Source organism: Geotrypetes seraphini, chromosome 3 (assembly GCF_902459505.1).
Source record: "Geotrypetes seraphini chromosome 3, aGeoSer1.1, whole genome shotgun sequence".
In the NCBI taxonomy this organism is placed as follows: Eukaryota; Metazoa; Chordata; class Amphibia; order Gymnophiona; family Dermophiidae; genus Geotrypetes; species Geotrypetes seraphini.
Window position 1 is genome coordinate 382,731,776 of NC_047086.1, and position 25,888 is coordinate 382,757,663.

The window sequence follows — 25,888 nt, forward strand, 5'->3', positions numbered from 1 at the left end:
TTGTCTATTGGCTTACCAATTTCAGGAACAGATCATTCCTACTTTACTACCTTATAACTCATTTGTAATGTCTCTATTTTGGAATACTGTTTGTATTTTGGTGACCAGAATGTTGTAATTCACGTGCTCAAGAAGTAAGTATGGATGAAACAACTCCTACAAAATGATGTCGGCAAGATTAGTGAGCAGGATACAAAAGCATAATCATAATTATTCCTCTTGTTCTATATAACTTACATTAGCTTCAGGTGCATGCCAGAATTAGTTTAAAAATTCTTTCATAGATGTATATAGATGCCCTTAGGGGAGAGAGTAACAATTATTCAGGGTGATCATTATGTTCTTTTCAGCAGGATTTGCTGAGAGTGTTCCCACCATCGGTTACTTATTTAACCTCTAGAGCAGTTTGTCGCAAACTTTTTAAGGTGAGGCACACTAATGCTGCGGCTGGAGGACACGACAGAGCCCCGATACGGACGTCTCACAAGCATATTTTGCTTGAAGAAACTCAGAAGTTTCGAGATGCCCGCACCACGCATGCACCAGTGCCTTCCCGCCCGATGCTCCGGGCGTGTCTCCTCAGTTCTTTTCTTTCCGCGGAGCTGAGAAGTTTTACTTCAATTCTGCGCTGACTGAATTCCCGTTTTTGCCTTCTAATTGCCGCGATTTTGAGTTTATTTTGCTCTTTATCATGTATTTTCTTTGTTTTTATTCTTTTTTTTTTAAATTTTTTTCTTCCGGCGAGTCGGCCGGGTCGGCCACGTGGCTCAGGCCCCGCGCCTTCGATCTCGCGGCGGAGCTTTTTCGGCCTATGTCCCGGCCAATGACCGGTTTTAAAAAGTGTAGCAAGTGCCAGCACGCGATTTCGCTGACGGACCCGCATCGACGCTGCCTGCAGTGTCTTGGTCCAGAACATTTCCCGAAATTGTGCCGGCCTTGTTCCACTCTTACAGCGCGGGCGTTTAAGCGGCGCTGTCTATTGTGGGAGTCGATGTGCAAGATGGAAGCTGCTAAGGACCCGTCGGCTTCGACTTAATCGGCCGCTTCGCCTGTCAATGCGAAGCCAGCTACTACTCCTGCTACTCCGGGCCTTCTGAAGCCGGCTTCGTTCACTCCGGCTTCGGCCCCGAGTTCGGCACCGGTGCCTGTCCCCGTCTCCTCGGCTCAGGTACTGCCTTCCACCATTCCACCCGTGGTCATTAAGGTGCCGAAAGCTTCCAAGCAGAAGCACTCGACCACGAAGGAGCGCGAAGACCGTGCTGGAGGACCCCCTTTCGGTGCGGATCTCTCCATATCGGCTTCGCTACTGTCCCTCTTGGAAGCTCAGTTTGTTGAGCTCATGCAAACTATGGGACCCAGGTTAATTGCCTCCATCCAGGGTGACCTCCCGGTCCCGATTCCGGGGGGCGGATCGCCCCCTCCTCCTCCACTAGTGAGAATACCTGCCTGCTTGTCCTGGGATAAAGCAATGTTACTTACCGTAAGAATTGTTATCCAGGGACAGCAGGCAGCTATTCTCACGTCCCACCCACCTCCCCTGGGTTGGCTTCTCTGCTAGTTACCTGAACTGAGGAGACACGCCCGGAGCATCGGGCGGGAAGGCATTGGCGCATGCGCGGTGCGGGCATCTCGAAACTTCTGAGTTTCTTCAAGCAAAATATGCTTGTGAGACGTCCGTATCGGGGCTCTGTCGGATGACATCACCCACTAGTGAGAATAGCTGCCTGCTGTCCCTGGATAACAACTGTTACGGTAAGTAACATTGCTTTCAGGGTGATCATTATGTTCTTTTCAGCAGGATTTGCTGAGAGTGTTCCCACCATCGGTTACTTATTTAACCTCTAGAGCAGTATGTCGCAAACTTTTTAAGGTGAGGCACACTAATGCTGCGGCTGGAGGGCACATAGAAATGCGCAGATGTCAACGCAGTGACATCAAGCGCATACATGACATCATCATGTTGACGTCCACGCATACGTGGATATCCTCTAGCCATGGCTCTGAGCCTCCTATTACCGTCATTCTCTTCCTTTCATCTACTGTCTGCCTTCTCTCTGCCTCTTCCATATGGTATCTGCTCTATTACTGTGCCTCTCCCTTCCATGTCTCCCTCCACCTCCTTCCTCTCACCATTGGTCTGGCACCCATCATCTTCCCTCCACTCCCCCCATAGTCTGGCATCTGTTTTCTTCCCTTCCATCTTTCCTTCCCTCCCCAGGTAGTTTTTAGCATCTCTCTCCTCCTTTCCTCCCCTCAGATCTGGTATCTGTCTCCCCAATCCAGTATGTGCCCTTTTTTTCTTTATCCCCCTCCATCCATCCAGTCTGTGCTCCCCTTATCCCTTCAGCATCTGTTCCTTTCTCTCCTCTCCCCACTTTCGTTCAGCGTCTTCTCCCGTCTCTCTCCTACCCACTAACATGCGTCTGCGCCTCCATCCCCTCCCCCTCTCTCTCCACTTCCTTTCAGCATGTTCCCCCCTCTCTCTCTCCTACCCATTTCCATGCAGCATCTGTTCCCCACTTTCTCCTAGCCATTTCCCTTAAGTGTCTCCTCCTACTCCTCACTCCCCTCCCCCTCTCTCCACTTCCTTCCCCTCTCTCTCTCTCCTACCCATTTCCATGTTCCTAACTTTCTCCTAGCCATTTCCCTTCAGCGCCTGCTCTTCCCTCCCCTTCACTTCTTTCCAGCATGTTCCCCTCTCTCCTACCCATTTCCATGCAGCCTCTGTTCCCCACCCTCTCCTAGCCATTTCCCTTCAGCGTGTTCCTCTCTCCCCTCCCTCCCTACACTTCCTTAAGCGCCCTTCACTCAGTCTGGCAGCCCTCTTTCTCCCAATCGCCGTGGTCCGGGCATCTCCCTCCTCCCTTCCCCTCACCTTCACTGACAATTTTTTTTTTTTTTTGTCTTCGAGCTGCCCGAGCCTTTTATCAAGTTGCATGAGGCTGACCTAAACTTCTCCTCTGATGCAATGTCCTGTTTCCGGTTGCGTCAGAGGAGAAGTTTTAAGCAGCTGCACGCGCGACATGTTTAAAGGCTCAAGCAGTGCCTCAGAGACAAGAAAAATGAAACTTGCCAGCAGGGGAAGGGAGGGAGGGAGATAAACTGGATGGCAGCAATTGAGAGGGAGGGGGCTGCTGGATCACGTGATTGATGATCGTGCATGTTCCTTCACTTAACTGCAGAGACAAGGCCATTCACCGCTCCATGGGGCAGTGAAAGGCCTTGTCCCCGTACCCTTTGGCGACCACTTATTTTTTCTTCTCATTTCGGCAGGTTACCCGCGGCTAGCCGTGGGTAACAGCCACCAAGTCATTCCCTATTCTAGTCTTTAAAAGAACGAACTTTGTTTAGATGGGGGATTAGGAGTTGTCTGGATGGGAACATCTGTAAGAAGTAGGAAAGCAGTGGGCAAAGTTGTAAGAGCAACAAACCATTTTGTAAGGAAAGTAAGTCAAAGTAACAGGAAAAGAAGGCCACTTTGTTTTTCAAAAGCAGAGCTGAGAAGGTAAGGGAAAAGAGTTAATTTTCATAAACTACAAAAGATTGCAGAAAGAGGAAGACAGCAAACATATCTGGAAAAGTTAAGAGAGGCTGGTCAAGTAGTCAGGAAAGCGAAGATGCAAATAGAAGAAAAAAATAGCTGGCATGGTAAAACAGGGGAGACAAGATATTTTAGATAGGTTAGTGATAAGCGGAAGTGCAAAAGTAGCATTGTGAGACTCAAAGGTGAAGGGGAATAATATTAGAAGCTGATAATGATAAGGCTGAATTACTTAACAGATATTTCTGTTCGTTCTTCACAGAGGACCACAGAAGACAAATAGGGATGGAGGCGTAGTAGACTCTGAACAATTTTCAGAGTTCGTGAGGAGCTAGCCTAACTAAAGTTGAACAAAGTGATGGGGCTGGATGGTGTACATCTGAGTGAGTGAAGGAACTTAGGGAAGTTCTGGCAGGTCTGCTGGCTGACCTTTTTTTAAATTCTTCTCTAGAGTCTGGAGTAGTACCTTAAGACTGAAGAAGGGCGGATGTGGCCCCTCTCCACAAAAATTAAAGTAAGGAAAGAGGTAGGGAACTACAGGCCGGTAAGTCTGACTCCTGTGGTAAGTGAATAAAAATGCTTTTAAAACAGAGAGTAGTGAAGTTTCTGGAATCCATCAGATTACAGGTTCCGAGGCAACATGGATTCACTAGAGGCAGGTCTTGTCAGACAAATCTGATTAATTTTGTTAACTGGGTGACCAGAGAATTGGATAGGAGAGCACTAGATGTGGTATATTTTGATTTTAGCAAAGCCTTTGACATTGTTCCACACAGTAAACTGAGTGCCCTCAATATGGGCCCCAAAGTGATGAACTGGGTCAGGAACTGGTTGAGTGGAGGGTGAAAGGAAAGGAATGTTACCAGCGATGTGCCACAAGGTTCAGTTCTTGAACCAGTTCTTTAACATTTTTGTAAGGAATTTTGCTGAAGGGCTGTATGGCAAGATTTGCCTCTTTGTGGATGATACCAAGATCTGCAGTAGAGTAGATAACATGAAGAAGGACCTAACAAAACTTGAGTAATGGTCTGCAATTTGGAAGCTAAGATTTGATGCTAAGAAGCGCAAAGTCATGCAAAAATCTGAGAGAAAAGTATAGTTTAGGGGATGAAGACCTTCTGTGCACAAAAGAAATGCGGGACTTGGGTGTGATAGTATGTGGTGATTTTAAGGTGGCCAAGTAGGTTGAAAAGGCAATGGCAAAAGCTAGAATGATATTTGGGTGCAAAGGGAGATGAATGGCCAGTAGAAAAAGGAGGTATTGATGCCCCTGTATAAGACTCTGGTGAGAACTCATTTAGAATACAGTGTTCCCCCAGTAATTCACGGTTGGCGGTTCAAGGTCCTGGTCGTTCGCAGTATTTTCCGACTGCGAACCACCAACCAGGAGAGGACAGCGAGAGAAGCAGGAGAGAGCGGCTGGAGTGCTGGCGAGTGAAGGAAATCACTCGCTGTATGCTCCGACCGCCTCTGGTAAGGCCCGACTTTAGTGCAGGAAGAGGCGGTTGCAGCATACAGCGAGTGATTTCCCTCACTCACCGGCGCTCCGGCTGCTCTCTCCTACCTCTCTTGCTGCCTTCTCTAGTCTCCCCCATGAAAAACCATATTTGCGGTTTTTCAAGATTTATGGGGGTTCCTAGAATGGAACCCCCGCGAATAGTACTGTATTGTGTACAATTCTGGAGACCGCACTTTCAAACAGGATGAAGTCAGTCCAGGATGGAGTCAGTCCAGAGGAAAGCTACTAAAATAGTGTGTGGTCTTCGTTATAAGGCTTATGGGGACAGACTTTGATTTGAGGGGGGAGAGCCATTACTTATGTAGGAAATGATTGACTCTCTGGTTTTTCAAGCATTTAGATCTGACTGTTGATGGCAGGAAAGGAGAGTTTCAGAATAAAAATTTTACGTATTTTAAGATGTTTGTTTTTATATGTTTTATTATAACACACCCTGAAGGAATATTAAATATAAATAAATTAAATATGATATCACAAATGACATCATATATGTTGTACAGGGCCCATTTTTGGTCCTGAGTCACTAAACTGTTTCTCCCGTTCTCTGTCTGTGAGTAAAGATGTTGGTGAGTTGAGCCCGAGGTAGAAAGGCTTGAGCTATTATGACTTCGACTTGGAAGATAGTACAGGTCAGGGTTTCATTAATATTTTCTTATTTTTACTGCTTTTGTTATGATTTGAATTGTCATATGAGAAAAATGGAATTACCGTTTTTTTATAATGCATTTATTGTCCTTTGTTTGGCTTCAAAGAGCAGATTATGAAATCCTTAATAAATTGTACATAAGATGTTTGACACCAAGAGCAAGTTAAAAAAAAAAATTCTAAAAATGTGAAATGCTCTACGGCTTTTGGTTGTAAGTATGATTGATGTCTGTATGTATGAAGATGAAAATTTAGGGGTGTAAACTGCAACATCAATAGGTAAATTTTGAGCTCCTGTTACGAAGCCGCGTGAGCAGCTTTAGCGCGTGCGACTTTTCATCACGCGCTAACCTCTGCGCTAGCTGAAAAACTACCGCCTGCTCAAGAGGAGGCGGTAGCGGCTAGCGCGGCCGACAGTTTAGCGTGCGCTATTATGCGCGTTAAACCGCTAACGCGTCTTCGTAAAAGGAGCCCTTTGTCTTGCAACCTGATAGAGGCTGTTTTTTAATCATAAAATTTGAGGTTTTCTTGTTATTACTAGACAAAGCTAGCCCCAGGTACGTTAGATAGATTGTGAGCCCACCGGAACAGATAGGGAAAATACTTGAGTGCCTGATTGTAAAAAAAAGAACACTTAGATAAACATTGATAGCTTTTTAAGGGAATTGCACAAAATGAAATAAGACGGTTACAAATAATACAAAATACTGCCATTAAACTAATAACAAAAAAAAAAAAATTTGATCACGTAACGCCACTTCTTAAGAACGCTCACTGGCTTCCAGTAACTCATAGAATAACATATAAAATATGTCTACTTACTTTTAAAGCAATGTTTTTTAAAATTCCTGCTTTTATTTATAAAACACTGATTCCCTATTCCACAAATAGAATATTGCGGTCTAACGAACAGCATTTACTGACAATTCCATCTCTTAAAATTATAAATACTAGAAGACAATTTATCTTTTCTGTTACTGCTCCACAAATGTGGAACTCCTTGCCAATCTACCTAAGAAAAGAGCATGATATTGATAAATTCAAGATTAATTTAAAAACGTTCCTTTTTAAAGATGCTTTTGATTAATAACTTATAATCTGGAACACAATAATTCAATAATTAAAAAAAAAAAAAAATTCCTACCTTATGTTTTTCCCCAACCTTCTTTTTATTATATTTTGTAGTTCTTATCCCCTTTTCCCTTTACTCATGTTTTGTCAAATATGTATTTAGGTTTTTTTTGTTTGTTTTTTTCTCTTTTAAATTAATTTTTAAGGTCATGTATAATTAATGTTTTATTTTCTATTTTTATATTTTAATATTAACTATTTCTATTTATATATATATATATGTATGTTCATCGCTTTGAAAAAAAGACAAAGCGATTAATCAAAAATTTTAATAAACTTGAAACTTGGTATATTAAACACCTAAGAAACTTGAACTTGATGACATCAGGCTTTTTTAAAATTATGTTCCATCGGGTTATGCGGATTCTCCTTTGTGCCCTAAGTGTCTCCAGCAACCCCATTCGTTTATCCATGCCTTTTGGTCCTGTGTGAAACTCAAACGTTTTTGGAGGCAGGTTTTATCTTATGTGGAGCGTGTCTTAGGTACTACGCTTCCATTTTCGGCAGCTGGTCTTTTGCTGGATAAGTATGAGGCCTTCTGTTTATCTGATTCGGGTCAGCGGCAGTTTATGAGACGGGTGGGTGTCTTGGGGAAGTAGGTGATTCTATCTGTTTGGATTGGAGATACTTTGCCCTCCTTTTGGGCTTGGAGGAATCGTTTGCATGCTCTGCTGCTGCTGGAGAGGAAAGATGCGTCTTTTAGCTTGCGAAGAAAGCGGCAATTTCTTCGGATCTGGGATTCTTACCTTTTTTCATTATCACCACGGGCTCGAAGTGACATTCTGAATTCATTGTAACTCTCTCTGAGACCCGGGCTTGTTTCCTCCATGAGGGGGGCACCAAGTATACTTCCCTCTTCCCTTTTTTTTTTTTTTCTTTCTTTCTTCTCTCTTCTTCAGTGTTGGAGTTCACTCTTTATCTTTGGCAGTGGGTTATCTGAGTCCAAGCCTACTGCACTATGGTACTTTCGCACTTCAGACTAGGGGGTTTGGGGGGGGTTTGGGGGGGATTGTTGGATCTGATATTATGTACCTGATTGTTCTCTTTTGTTATTGTAGTTCTGGCCTGTTGGTTTGTACTCTGTTATTTGATAATAAAAATTGATTCAACATAAAATTATGTTCCAGGGTTTTACAATCGGGAGGTTTATTTTGGCTTAATTTTCCTTCATCTCCATCTCAAATATTTTCATATAGTAGCATTGCTTTGTCAACTTGAGTTGCTAAAACTGATTTTGAGTAGGGTAGATTTTTGCAATGCATTGTATTTGGGAGTTGCAAAAGTGAAGCTGAGGGCGCTACAGATGCTGATTAACTCACAGGTACCCCCAGGATGGCACACATAACACCAGTGTTAAAACAGTTGTACTGGTTGCCAATCCAGCAAAGAGTGCAGTTTAAAATTTTGTCGCTAGTACATCAAATATTGTTCCACGCATCAGCCACTGTTCTGCGAGGATTTCTTGAGATCTATCAACCCAGAAGGAGTTTAAGATCGGAAAATAGTATGAAATTATGTCTGGGTGACAGGATGACAATTTTTCCCTCCAGGACTGGCGACGCTATGTTGTCAGGGGGGGTGGAAAGGCTTGGAATGCCTTGCCAGGGGTCCTGCGTTTAGGCGCAGTTAGGTTGGGTTTCAAGAAAATTTTGAAAACGTAATTGTTTGTAAATGCTTTCTTATGATGAGATATTGTGTACTGTAATTACCTGAAAATGCCTTTCGGATAGCTATTCTGGATCTAATAGCAACATGTTTTTTATGTATTGAGCACATATGTACTGTCCACTTTTTTTTATGACTTATGTAAACCATATAGGATTTGTATGGTCTATAAATTTTTAAATAAATAACTTGTTTCCACCTAGGAAAGTTAATCGGTTTGTTACTCACTGTTCTTCATGATTTCCCTTTCTCTCTTTCAGGCTCTTAAAGATCATGGTAGCCCACAGCATCTGTGACGCCTATTTGCTATGCTTGTTGCTGTCTCTATTACTGCTGCATTCAGCATTGGCCCAGGGTCATGTAGATCTTAAAGTGGAAGAAGGAAACCGTGCAAATGTCCACTTTGACAAGAATATGGTACAAGACAAAGAGTATGTAGCATTTCTTCTGCCAATGAGAATTGGGCTGGTATAGTAGGATATATATTTAATGTATAAGCTACTTTGGGTATCTTTTCCAGCTGGTAAATATGAATTCCAGCTCTCAGAAAAAGAAATCTAAAGTATATTCTGTCTAAATCTATTGACTTAGCAGTCAGCCTGGGGATTAGAAACTTTGGAAAGCATCCTTTTAGACTGTTGAGTAGTTTGAGTCATACATATGATCCCATTTATATGACTTGCATTTTAAACAGTGGTACGTTACCACATTTTGATAAGCCAGACCAAAAAGCTTGAGCCAAGTGTAATCTTTTGTGTTTTTGCACCATCTAATCTATTTTGGGTTCTGGATTCCGGCCTCAGAGGCAGTGGTTTGGAAAAGGCATATAATAATATAAGAATATGCTTATTACAAATACATTGAAATGATTGAAATGCTTATTACAAATAAATTGTAATGATTGAAAGCATTACAAACAGTTGCCTTCTTGAGTTGGACTTGCCCTCACTGCATTTCTAGCTATGATTGGATGTAAAACTCTTTTTCTAAGAGAGGATTATCTTCCCCTCTTCAGAGTTACAAGTCTCTGAGCTTTGAGACAGTGGCGCTTGTCCTTCTCATATGTTGGCTTTACTGAGTGAGTCAGTCTTTATCTTGCTATCTAACGATTTTTCTGACTCTGGCTGATACATTGTCCCTGCTGTTGTGGAAACATATTACAAATACAGAGCATATATTAGTTGCAAAGTAGCCTCTGTGTGTGTCCTGCCTGAATGAATGAGGTTGGGGGTCAGAATGTGTGAGAAAGCAGATCAGAGTGTCCTGTGTGTCTGACGTAATTTTATGTGGATTAAATTACTATGTGATTGTAATGTACTACTCGAAAGGGTCCAGAGAAGAGCAACTAAAATGGTTAAGGGGCTGGAGGAGTTGCCGTACAGTGAGAGATTGGAGAAACTGGGCCTCTTCTCCCTTGAAAAGAGGAGACTGAGAGGGGGCATGATCGAAACATTCAAAATACTGAAGGGAATAGACTTAGCAGATAAAGACAGGTTGTTCACCCTCTCCAAGGTAGGGAGAACGTGAGGGCACTCTCTAAAGTTGAAAGTGGATAGATGCCGTACAAACGTAAGGAAGTTCTTCTTCACCCAGAGAGTGGTAGAAAACTAGAACACTCTTTCGGAGTCTGTTATAGGGGACAACACCCTCCAGGGATTCAAGACAAAGTTGGATAAGTTCCTGCTAAACTGGAATGTATGCAAGTGAGGCTGGACTCATTTAGAGCACTGGTCTTTGACCTGGGGGCTGCCGCGTGAGCGGACAGCTGGGCATGATGGACCACTGGTCTGACCCAGCAGCAGCAGCAATTCTTAAGTTCTTATGAATGCATTTTGTAAATGTACTGTCCTTGAGCTACTGTGATTGTTTTAATTGTTAACCGCTTAGTTATAGGTGGTTTAGAAATTTTAGAAATAAATAGCTGTAGAGGTGTGAAAGACTGTAGGAGGAAGAGAGAAGAGAAAAGGGGGCAGAGGGTTTGAAGCCTGTCTTTATAGATTTGAGTTTATTCTAAAAATAGTATCTTCCAGTATCTGGCTGTATTCTTTTTGTTTGTCCAAGCACCAAGCCCAGAAGGCTTTTGTTGGCCTTATGCTAGACGTAATACCATCTGCTTACTAGGAGTCCCTGAAGGCCAGGAAGCCAGGAATAGCGTTAATTTTGTTGAGAATCTTATTCCCAATGTGCTGGGACTTTCATTCAATAGAAGCTTTGAGGTGGAGTGGGCTTACCATACACCTGCCACAAGACCTGCAACTGCAAGGTATCCACGTCCTATAACAGTTAAAGTACTAAGATAACACTTACATTATCCAAATAATGCAGAAAGCCAGAATGAATGCGCCTGTTAAGTTAGATGGCAATTCCCTGCTTTTCACACCGGATCTGTGTAAACGCACTGCCGACACACGGAAAACTGCTATCCTTCAGACCACTCCTGAAAGACCTTGGTGCACGATTTCGGCATTATATACCCAGCCAGGCTTCAGATCACCTATTTGACTGTTACTAAATATGTTATGGATCCTGAGAAGGTGGAGGATTTCCTGAAGTTTCAAAGGCCTAGGCTAACTGACTGCACTTGAGCTGTGATTCGAAGTTCCATTTTTGAATTTCGGCTTAACAACTGTTTGTGTCTGGGTTTTGTTTTTTTTTCTTAAATAACTAAATCCTAGCTAAACCTGGTTTAGCAATCATTTTCCCCTTGTTCTTTTCTTGTTAGCATTTATCTTCAATTTGTTACCTTTTTTCTTTATCTGCCTTCTACGCTGTTATTATGACTGATTCAACAACGGGACTCCTGCACAAACTCTGCTGCTGCTTGTTCTCACTGAAAGCTTTTTTTTAAGGTCTCGATTGGTTGTTTAGCAGTCACGCCCACTTAAAATATGCCCTTCAGTCATGAGCGTGTTTTTGTTTTCCCCCTCAGGGCATTTGGTGCTGTTTATTTCTGAGTTAGGACAGGTTCAAAGCAGTCTAAATGATATGAATACATGCAGGACATTCCTCCATCTCTTTTCCAAAGCATAATGGGGTAGTGTTATGAAAACACTATGTGTAGATAGCTGCGTTATCCTCATTTTTAACTGCCTGGAACTCCAGTTTGATAGACTAGGGTGGATTCTTATATGTATGTGGTTGCTGCATCATGAAAGCCTAAACCTTTCATTCCAGTACTCTGAAACCTTTTACTGAGCACAAGTATAGAGGTAAAGGTAAAGGTGGGGGTTGTGAATGGATCCTCTACTGCTGAATGCAGTTGGTGCAGTTTAAACATGCAGACCACCAGAGGGCATCCACTGAAAGTCAGGGGAGGGAAGTTTCATGGAGACTCCAGGAAGTACTTCTTCACCGAAAGAGTGGTGGATCATTGGAACAGACTCCCACTCCAGGTGATAGAGGCTAGCAACGTGACGGAGTTTAAGAGAAAATGGGATACTCATGTGGGATCGTTAAGGGAGTAAACTCAGGGGGGAGGGATACTTGGAATGGGCAGACTTGGTGGGCTATAGCCCTTTTCTGCCGCTTTTTTCTATGTTTCTATGTTTCTACCTCTTTCTGTAAGTCATCTAATCTAGGAGGAGTGCAATTTTCTCTACAAGAGTCTGTATGTTGCTGGCTCTGCATGGCTTAACCAGTACAGGAACGGTATGGCTCTGTTTGCAAACGATTAACCTTAAATGTTTGCATACCCTGCTCAATTGGCCAAAGCACTATTTGTGAATGTGTTCTACAATTATTTTCATAGAAGGCCAATTTTAATTATTATCTTTTGCCTGGTTGCGTCTAGCCTCTTGTGATGTTGTAACAATCCTTTTAATTGCCATGTCTTAACCATCTCTCTGATCTATGCTGCTTGTTAGCCTTTCATCGACATCTATCAATATGTAACCAATAATGGCTGACAATATGTTGCATTGATTGATTGACCTGTAATAGCTTTGTCCAGTGGCTCTACTAATATATACATAATTACAAGGGGCACACATGCCTTTATTTATATTAATTTTTTTGGGGGGGGAGATTTATCGGGGGATTTATTTAATAAGAGATTAATTTCTTTTTTTTTTTTCTTCTTTTTTTTTTTTTTTAGTTCAATAATTTTATTGAATATTATAAGAATTATAAACAGAAAGCAGCTCAAACACATAGAATCATAATAAAAATCATGTATCAAATATTCATGAACTTAACTCATCCTAGAGCTTTATGCCTTAGTGTTATAGTGTTACTGTTGTAGTCCTATTATAGTAATTTTATTATAACACTTTTGATAATCTAATGAATATAAATATCCTAAAAAAATGTTTTATATTAAATCTATGCATCTTAAAAGTTAACTATTTCACAATACATAATACATTATACAATATTGCTGCTGCGATAGTAATATATACATATTGTACAACCTTGGTTACAATGCTATGTGTTAAATTCATATATATTTGTTATAAGTCACATTGTTAGAATGCTGCATTTTATAATAGTGGTACCTTGGTTTACGAGCATAATTCATTCCAGAAGCACTCGTATATCAAAGCACATTTCCCCATAGGAAATTATGGAAACTCGGACAATTCATGTAAAATCGTCTCATTAACTGGTCAAATTAATTACATTTTAGTGCAAGCCTTTAATACAACTGTAGATATGAAATAAATATTAAATAAGAACAAAAATAAAGAAAAAGACGAAAAGAAAAATAAACGTGGAGTGAGTTGAAATCAGTCATTAAATAGCTCGACCACCACAACAGGACACTACCTTTGCAAGCAGGGGAAGGCACCATTGCCCAGCTCAAGGAGCAACCGAAAACAGCAGGAGCAGGAGGGAAAAGGCTGGCCGTCGGTTCGTTGAAGCAAAAGTCACAAAGCAGCCAAAGGAAGCGGACTGAGACAGAAGGAAGGAGGAGCGGAACGACCGAAGATGGGCCACAGAAAATCAATCAAGGCGAGCCCACCACTGGCGAGACAGAAGGCAAGAGGAGCGGACCGACCGAAGGCAGTCCACAGAAGATCCATAGAGGCGAACCCACCACTGGTGATCACAGCTCTGGCATCTGCCCCATGTCCCTGATGCACAATCAGACTCCTCTCAAGGCATACCACAGCCCCACCAATAAGCAGAGACACCACGCCGATCTCGGAGCCCCGCAGCTGCAAATGAGGGAAAAGCTGAAGGGCCTCAGTCAATCACTCTCATCAGGGCAGATCCGGAGCACAGCAGGTAGGAAACCCACATTACCAATTAAGGTTAGGATCAAATTTATATGCTCATACTGCAAGACAACGCGCGTTTTGCGAGTTACAATTTGCTGGAGTGTTTTGCTGGTCTTGCAAAACACTCGCAAACCAAAGTTTGACTGTACTTAGTATATAATATATATAATATTTAATATATGATTCTATATCGACTCAAATAAATAAATTTGCGGTACGGTTATGAAATAAGACTACTAAATAGTTTAAAAAATTTTTTATTTACAATGTTAATTACTTCACAATTACTTTAATGAGTTTGTTGCTAGGTAACTTGTGATAATACTATACTCTTATACATAACTTAATAATTTATAACTTATATTTAAATAATTATTCTGTCATGATTAAAATCAGAACGTACGCAGGTAGGGCTAGTCTCAGGGTGCTGGTCTTTGACCAGGGGGCCGCTGCATGAGCGGACTGCTGGGCATGATGGACCACTGGTCTGACCCAGCAGCGGCAATTATGTTCTAAAATAATAATTAATGCACATATATACAACTACTTATTTATACTATTCATTTATGCCTTTTTAGCTGTTATGAAACCTTTAATTTGTCATCCCTTTAAATATATTTATTTATTCATTAATTTTCTTTCTCTTTTTCTGTTTGCTTCTGTATTTCTGCTAAAGTTGTCTGTTTTATGCTGTGAGGAAGACCAACTGGTGTGGCTTGAACACTTGCTCTCTTTTTCCTAAAATGTGGTTCCACCTGTTTGGCCTCACAGGTGCTTTCTCTCCCAATACGTGTATGGCGATATGTCCTTTAAACATACACTTGCCCCATATATGCAACAACTTTTTACTCGTCTGATATCACAAAGATCTGCTTCTGGTACCTTCACGGAAGCGACCATCATGGTTATCCCTAAACTGGGTAAGGATCCTCAGTTTGTCACTAATTATAGACCGCTCTCCATGATCAATGTGGATGCTAAAATATTCGCCAAGATCCTGGCAACCAGATTACAGCTGGTCATATCATACTTGATTCCTACTGATCAAACCGGATTCGTTAATGGCAGACACTCATTTAAGAACTCTCGCACGTTATTGAACATTATTGCAGAATCTCAATTATCTGCTAAAAAACTTGCTCTCATAGGGCTTGATGCAGTAAAGTTGCTTGATAAGAGTGGAATGGCCCTTCATTTATGCTACCTTACGCAAATTTGATATCGCTTCTCAATTCATTAACATGATAAAGGTGTTATATTCAGACCCAAGAACAAGAATTTCTATTAACAGTCACCTTTCTGAATCCTTCAAACCTACTAGAGGCACTCGTCAAGAATGTCTATTATCTCCTTTACTCTTTAATTTATCTTTGGAGCTGCTATTGGTGGCCATAAGAGCAAATTCAGACATCCATGGCTTCAAACAAGGTGGCTGCGAAATCAAATTCTGCGTATGCGGATGATGTTATGCTTTATATAACACCAGATTCTATACCCCAAGTCATTCAGGTAATTGAGTCTTATGCACTGGTGTTGGGCTAAATTAAACATGTCTAAATCTGAATTAATGCCTCTGAACTGGAAAGAAGGAAAACAAACTATCATCCCCTTTGTTTTTTAATGGAATGCCAATAAATTGAAATATCTTGACTTCTCATCGGTCCAACTTTGGAGGATACCGAAAAATTGAATGTAGATTACTTGATGTCTATAATTAAGGACTTAACCAGAACGTACGCAGGTAAGGCTAGACTCAGGGCACTGGTCTTTGACCTAAGGGCCGCCGCGTGAGCGGACTGCTGGGCACAGTGGACCACTGGTCTGACCCAGCAGCGGCAATTCTTATGTTCTTATGTAAATGGTCTCCATTAAAAATCACCTGGTGGGAGCGTCTGGCAATGATCAAAATGATGATTCAACCTAAAATCAATTATATATTAAGTATGTTACCATATTTATTACACAAGAATGTATACTGTGATATTGAAAGAAACCTGAGAAAATTCTTGTGGAAAAATTGCCAACCCTGGATCACAATACATAAACTCAAAAATAAGTCAAACAGGGGAGTCAACTTCCTGGATTTTCTTAAATACCACCAAGCATTCATAATGAGCCAAGGTTCTTTATGGATCCTTAACAATAGCATGTCTTTGGGCGGGGGGTGGGTGGGGGCTCAGGTATACGGTGAAGTTTGGATGAGTTCTGGTACCCAGGCATTTTGTTGTACACCATGTATATTTGAGTATTTTGTATTTTCTTGCAAAATCAATTAAATATATTAAAAAAACAAAAACAATAGCATGTCTGATTTCCCCCGCCACCCCCTCCCCCCATGGCTGTCTCTGGAAAAAGTCCTTTATGGTTCCAATAACCTTTCTCTTACCTTATCATTATCTCCTCCTGTGAAACAAAACAATTATATTTTCCTTTCTACATATAAGGTACTTATGCAATTTGATGGTGCTATGAAGATCAGCTGGAAGAACTCTACTCTTATCTCACTATGGAATAATAACACTTTCAAAATTAAAAGCATTGCCTTGAATTGGCCTATTTGGCAAAATTGTGATATATGGTCATTACAAGATCTTCTTGGTGCTAGCGATCTTATTGCAGGCTGCTGAAATTAGGAAAATTGATTCCGGGAGGCCAGGGGGAACATGCAGGCCTTCCAGGAGGTGGTGCGACCTTCTGGGGGGGGTACAGGCCTTTAGGGGTGGAGTGTAGGCCTTCAGGGGTGGGTTGTAGGCCTTCGGGGGGTGGACATGCAGGCCTTCAGGGGGGACAGACCTTCAATGGGGGGGGACAGGCAGGCAGGCCTTCAGGATGGGGGGGGGGTGGGACATCCTTCAGGGGGACAGACAGGCAGGCCTTCAAGGGGAGATGCAGGCCTTCAAGGGGGGGGACAGGCAGGCCTTCAGGGGGAGGTGCAGGCTTTCAGGGGGGGACAGACCAGGGGAGGGGGGGCCCTGGTGTAGAAGTACACGGAGGGAGGGAGGGAAGGGGGGGTTTCAATGATACGTGCATATGCCGGACTTTGGGGAGAAGAAATAATGGGTTTGAAAATAGAGGAGAGGAAGAGAGATGATGGACAATGGGATTTAGGGAGGGAAGGAACAGAAAGGGGGAAAAGTTGGACACAAGGGATGGTGTGGAGGGGGGATAGAGATACTGGATAGAAGGGTAGTTGGGAGAAGAAAAGGAGAGATGGTGGACCCTGGGGTGGTGGGGAAGGAGGGAGAGATTCTGAATGAAAGGGTAGTTAAGAAAAGGTGGATTTGTGGAGGGAGATGAAAAAAAGGAAAGATGCCAGACCTTCTGGGGAGGACAGAGATGGTAGATGTTTGGTTAGCAAGAAGAAAGAAGGAGACCCTGGCAAGCAAGTTATCAGAAGACAATCAGAGCCTGGGACCAACAAGATTTGAATAATGGCCAGACAACAAAAGGTAGAAAAACAAATTTTATTTTCTGTTTTGTGATTCCAATATGTCAGATTTGAAACGTGTATCCTGCCAGAGCTGGTGTTAAACCGCAAACGTGAGCTAGAATTTAACAGAGAGAGGAAAAGTCTCTTTTTTTTGTTTTTTTCTGTTTACACCACAGCTCCAGTGTGGTTAAGAGAAGGCAAAGGGGGTGAAGAGGCTATAAAATAAACCCACCAGGATGTTTGAAAAAAAAAAAAAAAAATACCCAATTGGGCAGGAAAATCAAATCGAAAAACCAATTCAATAGGCTAAATCGAATCAAAATTTTTTTTTCCTGAATCGGGCAGCACTAGTACGCATTGTTGAGACAAACCTCCTCAGTGTCTATATCAAATGATGAGCGCATGGCATGCTGATTTTGAAATTTCAGCTGATGATGAGATATGGCAAAAAGTGTGGACTAGGGTATTTAAATCCACTCGATCGGTAGCAGTCCTACAATCAATTTACTTTTTACTGCATCGGTCACATTGGACACCACAGAAAATTGCTAAATTTTCTAATAAAGGCTCCAATCTATGCTGGTCCTGTAGAAAATTTGTAGGCACACTACCTCACATGATTTATATATGCCCACATCTTAAATTGTATTGGGAAAAAGTCTGGAACACTATATCCACCATTTTAAACATTAAAGCAGTGTTTTTCAACCTTTTTTGGGCAAAGGCACACTTGTTTCATGAAAAAAATCACGAGGCACACCACCATTAGAAAATGTTAAAAAATTTAACTCTGTGCCTATATTGACTATATATAAAGTAATTCTCTTGAATAGGAATCAAATAAACACAAAGAAAGTATTTTATAATTACTTTATTATGAAATATTAAGTAAACAGAATAGTGAAAAATTATAAAATACTTTATTCAGTGCGAAACCTGGGCCTGTTTGGCTGAACACAAAGCTGATATTTTGGCTGGAATCGAAGAAAGACACACACGTAGCTCTTCGTCAACAGCTCTCAGTCTCTCTCTGTATTTGGTTTTTATAGCATACAAAAATAGACAAATATACCCTCCATCCTTTTTATTAAACCACAATAGCAGTTTTTAGCGCAGGGAGCTGCGCTGAATGCCCAGCACTGCTCTTGACGCTCATAGGCTCCCTGCGCTAAAAACCACTATTGCGGTTTAGTAAAAGGGGACCATATTGTAAAATATAGACAGCAGATATAAATTCAGAACTGTGCATAGTAAGTGAAGGGAAGTTTTCATCTCTGGGAATTTACCTAGTTAACTATTAAGTTATTTGGGCAAATTCCTTTGAAAACTGTGGTAATACTGCCTCCACTTTGCTAAATTTAAAATAAAATCATTTTTCCTACCTTGTCTGGTGATTTCTGGTTGCACTTTCTTCTTCTGACCTTTCTTTCTTTTTTTCTGTTTCTCTTCTTTCCTTCTGTTTCCCTGCCTGCCCCCTTTCTTTCTTTCTCCCTGCCGTTCCCCAAGCCACTGCCACTGCCGCTGCCATCAGGGAACAGGACCCACCAATGGATAACAGGCCCCAAAGCCGACGCCGACGCATGCTCTCCCTGACGTCAATTCTGCAATCGGAGAGGAAGTTCCGCCCAGCCAGGCAGCGATTGGCTGGCCCGAACTTCCTCTCTGACTGCAGAATTGACGTCGGGGAGAAGAAGACTTATTGGCACGATAGATTAGATCGCCAAGACAAAGTGAGTCCTGGGTGATCGACTCACTTTGCCTTGGCGAGCTACTGCCGCCCCTGCCTCGGGCCCCCTGTCAGCTCCGGGCCCCTGAATGCAGGACTGGTAGTACTGCCCTGATGGCAGCCCTGTGGCACACCAGGCAACATCTCGCGGCACACTAGTGTGCCGCGGAACAGCGGTTGAAAAACACTGCATTAAAGAACCTTAAAATTATTATTCTTGGTCAACAGGGTCTTGCACATTCTTTGTCTGAATCCAATGCCCGTTTGCTTAATATATTATTGTTTTTGTCTATAAAAAATATCCTGCATTGTTGGAAGGACTTATCTAAAGTAGAATTCATCTTATGGTGCAATACGGTATGCATAACTACCAAATTTGAAAGCATTATCGCTGAAAAACATAACTCTATTAGTTTTTTCCACCAAATTTGGAGCCCCATCCAAACATTGTGCTTTGGATCATTGACATGTAGTACTTCAGTGTTAATATATGAGTTAGCAAATGAAGCTATTCTTTGAAGCTTATTGGGAACTCTTCATGCATACTATCAGCCATAGTTAAATGTACTGGTCTTACTATATATTGGACATGAGACACTAGTTGCATGGCATTATAGTCAACATCATTTTATGTGTATTGTTTGTGTTAAGAACATAAGAATTGCCGCTGCTGGGTCAGACCAATGGCCCATCAGTCCACTCACGCGGCGGCCCCAAGGTCAATACCAGTGCTCCAAAAGAGTCCAGTCTCACCAGTTTAGCATGAACTTGTCCAACTTTGTCTTGAAACCCTGGGTGGAGCAACTAGTTAATTTTTTGTATATCTTTTGTGTTAAAAGCAACGAGTTGATTTCATGTTATAGTTAACTACTGTATATTTGTATATTTTTATTAATTGTATATTTCTACTGATTTGTATATTTTGATTATTTATCTTAAAATTAATAAAATATTAAGTGCTATTCTTAACTTATTTTCCACTATCTCTCCATATCACTATTTGGTATTTGTTTGAAACAATGGCCTTCAGTTGACAAGGAACATCTGACTTTATTATACCTTTTGAAATTCCAGGGCTTTGCAGGATATTCCCAAGTTCTAGGCAAGAGGTCTTCTTTGTTAATCTTAAGTACAGTTTTTTTAGGGGGTCATTTATTCTGCTTGCAGTAGCATTCTGAGTAAAAGGTCTTTTGTTAGTCTGAATGGCTCCTGCCCATTCGTCAATCTTCACTAACATTCCCAGTGTCAACAAGGGGTCAGATTGTTTTAATATAATATCTCAGAATCCTTTGCACTCTGGACCTGCCAGCACATAAATGCTTACAACAAGCTACGAAGAAATGCATGCCATATATACTTGTGTATGTTGAGGGCAGTTTTGGACTAAAAATGGCTAAAAGTGTTATGATCCATGTATAAATCAAGGTTGGGTCCCACATTGTTTCCTCTCTTTTTCGCTTCCACCTCTGGGTCCAGAATTGTGGTCACTCTTGCTTTAGCTCTCCTTTCCTAAAGCCACAACCCCTTCCCATAGTATATAGATTTCAACAGCAGTCAGAATAGACTCAAAAGCCCAAAGAAAATCATCTTACTTAAGTTTATATATTTATCCTTCACTGATAAGTATTCAATTCCATTTTCTGGTTCAAAGGACATGCCTTGACAATAGGTGATATTCCTTTGCTCACGAGTAGAAGGGTGAAATTTACATTCTTCAGCTCTACCTCCTTCTCTGGTGCTGTAGAGCCCCTTCAGTTTTTTCTTCTTTAAGGGAATTGAGAAGATTCTTAGAGAGCTCTGGTGTCGGTAGTTTTGGCGTTTTCTGAAGGACAATCAAAAGGAAGATGTGGGGGAGTTACCGGTGCCAGAAATGGTATTCAATTCTGATGAACCAGAGAAACTCAAACAAATCTCTGTAACATTGGAAGATTTAATGGGTCAGTTTGACATATTGAACAGTAGCAAATCACCTGGACTGGATGGCATACATCCCAGAATGCTGATTATATATAGCACTAGCTCTGTTGTCTAAAGCAGTGTTTCCAAGTCAGTTCTAGGCCAGTCAGGTTTTTTTAGGATAGCCGCAATGAATATGCATGAAGAGATTTGTATGTAATGGAGGCAATACGTGCAAATTAGTTTCATTCTTATTCTCCATTATCTCCATGAATTATGAAACCTTTAAAATCTCTCTTATTTAATCAGGTTTTCAGGCTACTCTTAAAATTTTGAATTGCATTCCCAGGCACATTTTCCAAAGATAGATTCATTCCAAAGCTTTGTCCTCATACATCTTTGAAGCCATATTTTTAAAAAATTATTCACGTCCCCCTCGGTATTCGCGATTTCATTATCCACTGTTTCAGTTATTTGCAGTTGAACGCAGTCTCTGCCCCCAAATTTACATCACAGGAAATTAGAGGAATCGCCTGAAACCTGCAGCCAAGGCGGAGGCCGATGAACTGACAGGATCAAGTGCTGTTCCCAGAGGCCCCGGCCCACCACCAAAGCGCACACACACCTGCAACTGAGCGGGCATGTGCCGACTCTGTACCTGGCATGCGCCAGGCGCATCTGATCCGGAAGTCAACCGCCAAACCACAGCAAGTTGCAGCTCTCTCCCTCGCGCAGTGGTAGCCCTGTGCTCTGTTCTGGAAGCAGTTCTCAGGATCCAGACCCACGCTTTCCTTTACAGCTGCACAGGAACAGGTCATGTTATTCACAGTTTTATGCCTTTACTAGAGTTTTGGGGTTTGTTTTTTTTTACAGAAAACCCACAAATAGCATACAAAAAGTTATTTGTGGTTTTTCTGTATTCGCGGCCATGCTGTTCCCCTATCACCGCGAATACGGAGGGGGAAGTGTATTAGGAGGAATTGTCATTAAAGACTGTTGGGAAGGATGTATACATTTCTTGTTTTTGCTGCATTGTTCATGTAATATGTTGGTGGCACTGTTATATTAAAAATGTAAATTTGATTCCCATGAGGTCCATCTTAAATGTTGATTTTCCTGTTTTCTAGCCATATTATGGAACATTTAGACGGTGTCATTGAAAAACCAGAATCTGAGATGAGCTCGCAAGAATTGCAGCTTCACTATTTTAAAATGCATGATTATGATGGCAATAATTTGCTGGATGGTCTGGAAATTGCTACAGCAATCTCCCATGTGCACAGAGAGGTGAGCTGAAGTCCTGTGTTTGGTCTCATTTGAAAGTTGTTTGATCTGGTGTGTTTCTTGTTTGTGCTGGAAACAGCCGAACTGGGTAGCCTCTGCACGCGTGGATCCACTGGCTGCAGGGAATAGCCCTAACAATGCAGGGCCAAAAATAGCGCAGTGATATTTAAGTTCTGTTACATACGAGTCACACAGGAGTCCTTACTTTAGCTGTCGATTTCAGGGAGCAGGGAAGGTAAGGGAGAAGGAGTACTGCTGGACAGAGGGAAGTAAAAGGAAGAGAGAAGAGTTGCTGGACCTGGCAGAAAGGGAGTGAAAGGAAAGATGCTACATACTGGAGGGGAGGGTGAGATGGTGCATGGGGAGAGAGCATGTTGGGTTGAGGGGTGGGAAGGAGGGTTGCCACTCGAGGGAAGAGGCAAGGACAGAGAGAGAAAGCATGCAGGAGGCAGAAAGTATTGTATTCATGGAGAGGGCAAGATGGATGGGGAGGCAGAAAGGAGGGAAGGAGAAATGTTACACTAGGGAAGGAGGGTGAGATGCTGGAAAAGGAGATATGGTGGATCTGGGGATTGTGGGATCCATAACAAGTCAAAACTCCACCTCACTCTATGAGAAAAGGAATTTACGGCTAACTCTCAAAAATTGAGATATGCCACACCATCCATATTTGATATGTTGTGTTTTTTAACACTTGCTATGATCTGTCATCCTCCAATCTTTCCAGAAGTAAGGCAAATCAGCGACATCTGATATTTCAATCATTTATTTATCCTTCATAATGCAGAATTACTAGCATGCCCCGACGGGACCCGTTTTGCCCCCAACAAGGCTTTCTCAAGGGTTCACAGTAGGCGCTCTTTCTTTAGCATCCTCACATTCAGGAGCATATCTCAATTTTTGAGTGTTAGCCGTAAATTCCTTTTCTCATAGAGTGAGGTGGAGTTCGACTTGTTAAGGTTTGAATAACCTCACTTTCATCTTCAATTGGAACTGAGTGATTGTGGGATCCATCCCTGCAGCTGCGTGGATGGAAATGAAAAAAGGAAAGATGCCAGATCTCGGGGAGGGAAGGGAAATGAAAGGGGAGGACAGAGGTGGAAGGTGGATGGTTAACACGGAGAAAGAAGGGAAACCCTGGCAAGCGAATTATCAGAAGACGACCAGAGCCTGGGACCAACAAGATTTGAATAATGACCAGAAACAAAAGGTAGAAAAAATAATTTTATTTTCTATTTTGTGATTATAATATGTCAGATTTGAAACAGAGCTGATGTTAGACCGCAAACGTGAGCTAGAATTTAACAGAGAGAGGAAATCTTTTTTGTTTATTTATTTTGTTTACACTACAGCGCCAGTGTGGGTAGGAGAGGGCAAAGGGTGTAAAGAGGCTATAAAAGGGATGAAGAGGCTTTAAAATAAACCTACCAGGATGTTTGAAAAATCACTCACTTGGGCAGGAAAACCAAATCGAAAATCGGTTCACTAGGCCAAATGGAATCAAAATTTTTTTCCTGAATCGGGCAGCACTAGCTTCTACTATCTGGGAGAGATTTAGGGCAGTGATCCATCACACTGGGCATGAGATCTTCTAGTCCTTTGCCATAATATGAGAAATGTATTCTGAGGTTTCGTTTGTTATGCTGTTCACTGGGATTAAAATGGAAATGTCATCTGCATATATATAGTAGTTTAAGTTTAACTTTTGCAGTAAGTGTCCTAAGGATGATATGTAGATGTTGAATAGAGTAGGTGATAGTGGTGAACACTGTGGTACTCCCAAGGGTTTTTCCCAGGAATTTGAGTATGTCCCACCACTAACCACACAGTATGATCTCTTTGTTAGGAAACCCTGTATCCAATTCCTTACTCTTCCCGTAAGTCCTATTTCATTTAGGCAGTGTAGCATTATTTCGTGATCAACAAGATCAAAAGCACTGCTGAAGTATAGTTGTAAAATCAGAGCACTTGTTCCTTTGCTGAATAAGCCATATAGGTGATTAAGGATTGAGGCTAGGACTGTCTCAGTGCTAAAACCTTTTCTGAATCCTGATTGGTGTTCACTGAGTATGTTAAATTTGTCTAGATAGTTCACTTAGCTCTAAGTTGACCAATCCGTCAAGCAGCTTGGTGAATAAGGGGATGCTTGCTATGGGTCTGTAGTTGGTTTTCAGGGCTAGTGAGTTTTTTGATCTTTAGGGATGGGTGTGATCAGTATGTGGCCCAATTTCTCGTGAAATGTTTCTTCAGTGAGAGTGGTTGTTATCCAGTTAAATAGATCCTTTTTAAAATCTAGTGTAGCTGCTTTCAAGGTCTTGGAAGGACATACATCCAGTAGGCAGTTTGATTTGGTATATTTATTGAATAGGATTAGAAATTAGTTCCAATTTGGAGGTTCAAAATGGTTCCAGAGCATGTCTACAATGGTTTCTTTTTCATGGGGTCCAAATTGGAATTCGAAGTTAGGTGAGGGTGAAGGTATGGTTGCTCTTACGTCAAATTGGACAACTCACTAAACTTTAAAGCTCATTTGAACAATTTAGTCCAAAAATCCTTCCTGATCTTACAAAAACTAAGAAGGGTAAGACCCTACTTCTTCCAACAACGTTTCAGAATACTAGTGCAATCAATGATACTATCTATACTTTTCTCAGGTATCTCTTAAAACAAATGAAAAGACTCCAATTGATACAAAATATTGCAGCAAAACTTTTTTATTACAAATGAATATGCCACACCGCTACTCTTAGAATTACAGTGGTTACTGACAGAAAATGAACAAACTATTCTGCTTGGCATTAAAAATGCTATACAGAAATATTCCCAATAGCTTCCCAAGATTCACAGAACTTTTAGGTCAATCTATTGATTAACGTAACTCAAGCTACCTGATCCTATCATTCCCAACTCTAAAAGATATAAAATACAAAACATATCACAGCAAATCTTTCAACTACCAATTAACAAAAGTGTGGAATTCACTTCCCATTGAAATACTCACCACCACCATATATACAGTTTCATAAAAACCTAAAAATGTATTTTTTAAGACTCCCTACTGGGGGCTTAAAGGAACACAGGCTAATAACGCAAGATATCTGGAATAAAGACAGTATGATCAACCAGTACAGTTGATAACTTTATTTAATATGTAATGCTATGTAACATGTCTAATCTGATATAGAAATCTGTACAATATTGAACTACTTGTAACCCGCCTAGAATTCTGATTTGAGGATTCGGTGGGATATAAGACTAATTTTCCTTTTTGTTTGTTTTTTTGTAGGAGGTTGGTGAGCATTTAGAAGCAATGAAGGAAGAAGATCTTTTTAGCTTAATAGATGGTGTTTTACACGATGATGATAAAAATAATGATGGCTATATTGACTATGCTGAGTTTGCGAAATCATTAGAATAAAATGACTTTGAAATTTCTCTAGTTTTATGAGAATGTGACCCAGTGCAATGTGATTTCCTACTCCGAATCATATTTGTGTTGCCCAACGTTTGTATCATATTAAGCCTTTTTGACGTTGTCAAGGAATACATTTGCTTTAAAAATACATGTGCAAGCTTATTTTAAAATGAATTCTTCTATGAGGAAGGCTTGTTACTGGGGGTGCAATGCTGTTTGCAACAAAAACTCTGTTCTGGAAAAAATAGTCCCCCAAACTTATTTTTGCACAGGGTTGTTGCCATAGACTTTACTAGGAAAATCTTTGCTGAAACAAAAGAAGAATTGCTCTTTCTACTGCATCTGTAACACCTAATCTTTGCATTTTCTCTTGAAATTGCCCTCTGAGCTCTGATGCATAACCCATAAATGGAAATA

At 41.3% G+C, this 25,888-nt stretch overlaps 1 protein-coding gene across 2 annotated transcripts in view; it reads left to right on the plus strand.

The window, feature by feature from the left end:
• MCFD2 (multiple coagulation factor deficiency 2, ER cargo receptor complex subunit) overlaps positions 1 to 25,619 on the plus strand; it is a 153,024-nt gene extending 127,405 nt beyond the window's left edge. For both annotated transcript variants that reach the window (XM_033938300.1, XM_033938298.1), the window contains exons 2-4: positions 8,762 to 8,932; positions 21,900 to 22,059; positions 25,343 to 25,619. In XM_033938300.1, coding sequence (XP_033794191.1) covers positions 8,775 to 8,932; positions 21,900 to 22,059; positions 25,343 to 25,474 — 450 coding nt within the window. In that variant the 5' untranslated portion in view covers positions 8,762 to 8,774 and the 3' untranslated portion in view covers positions 25,475 to 25,619. The remainder of the gene's footprint in view (positions 1 to 8,761; positions 8,933 to 21,899; positions 22,060 to 25,342) is intronic.
• Positions 25,620 to 25,888: the final 269 nt, after the last annotated feature.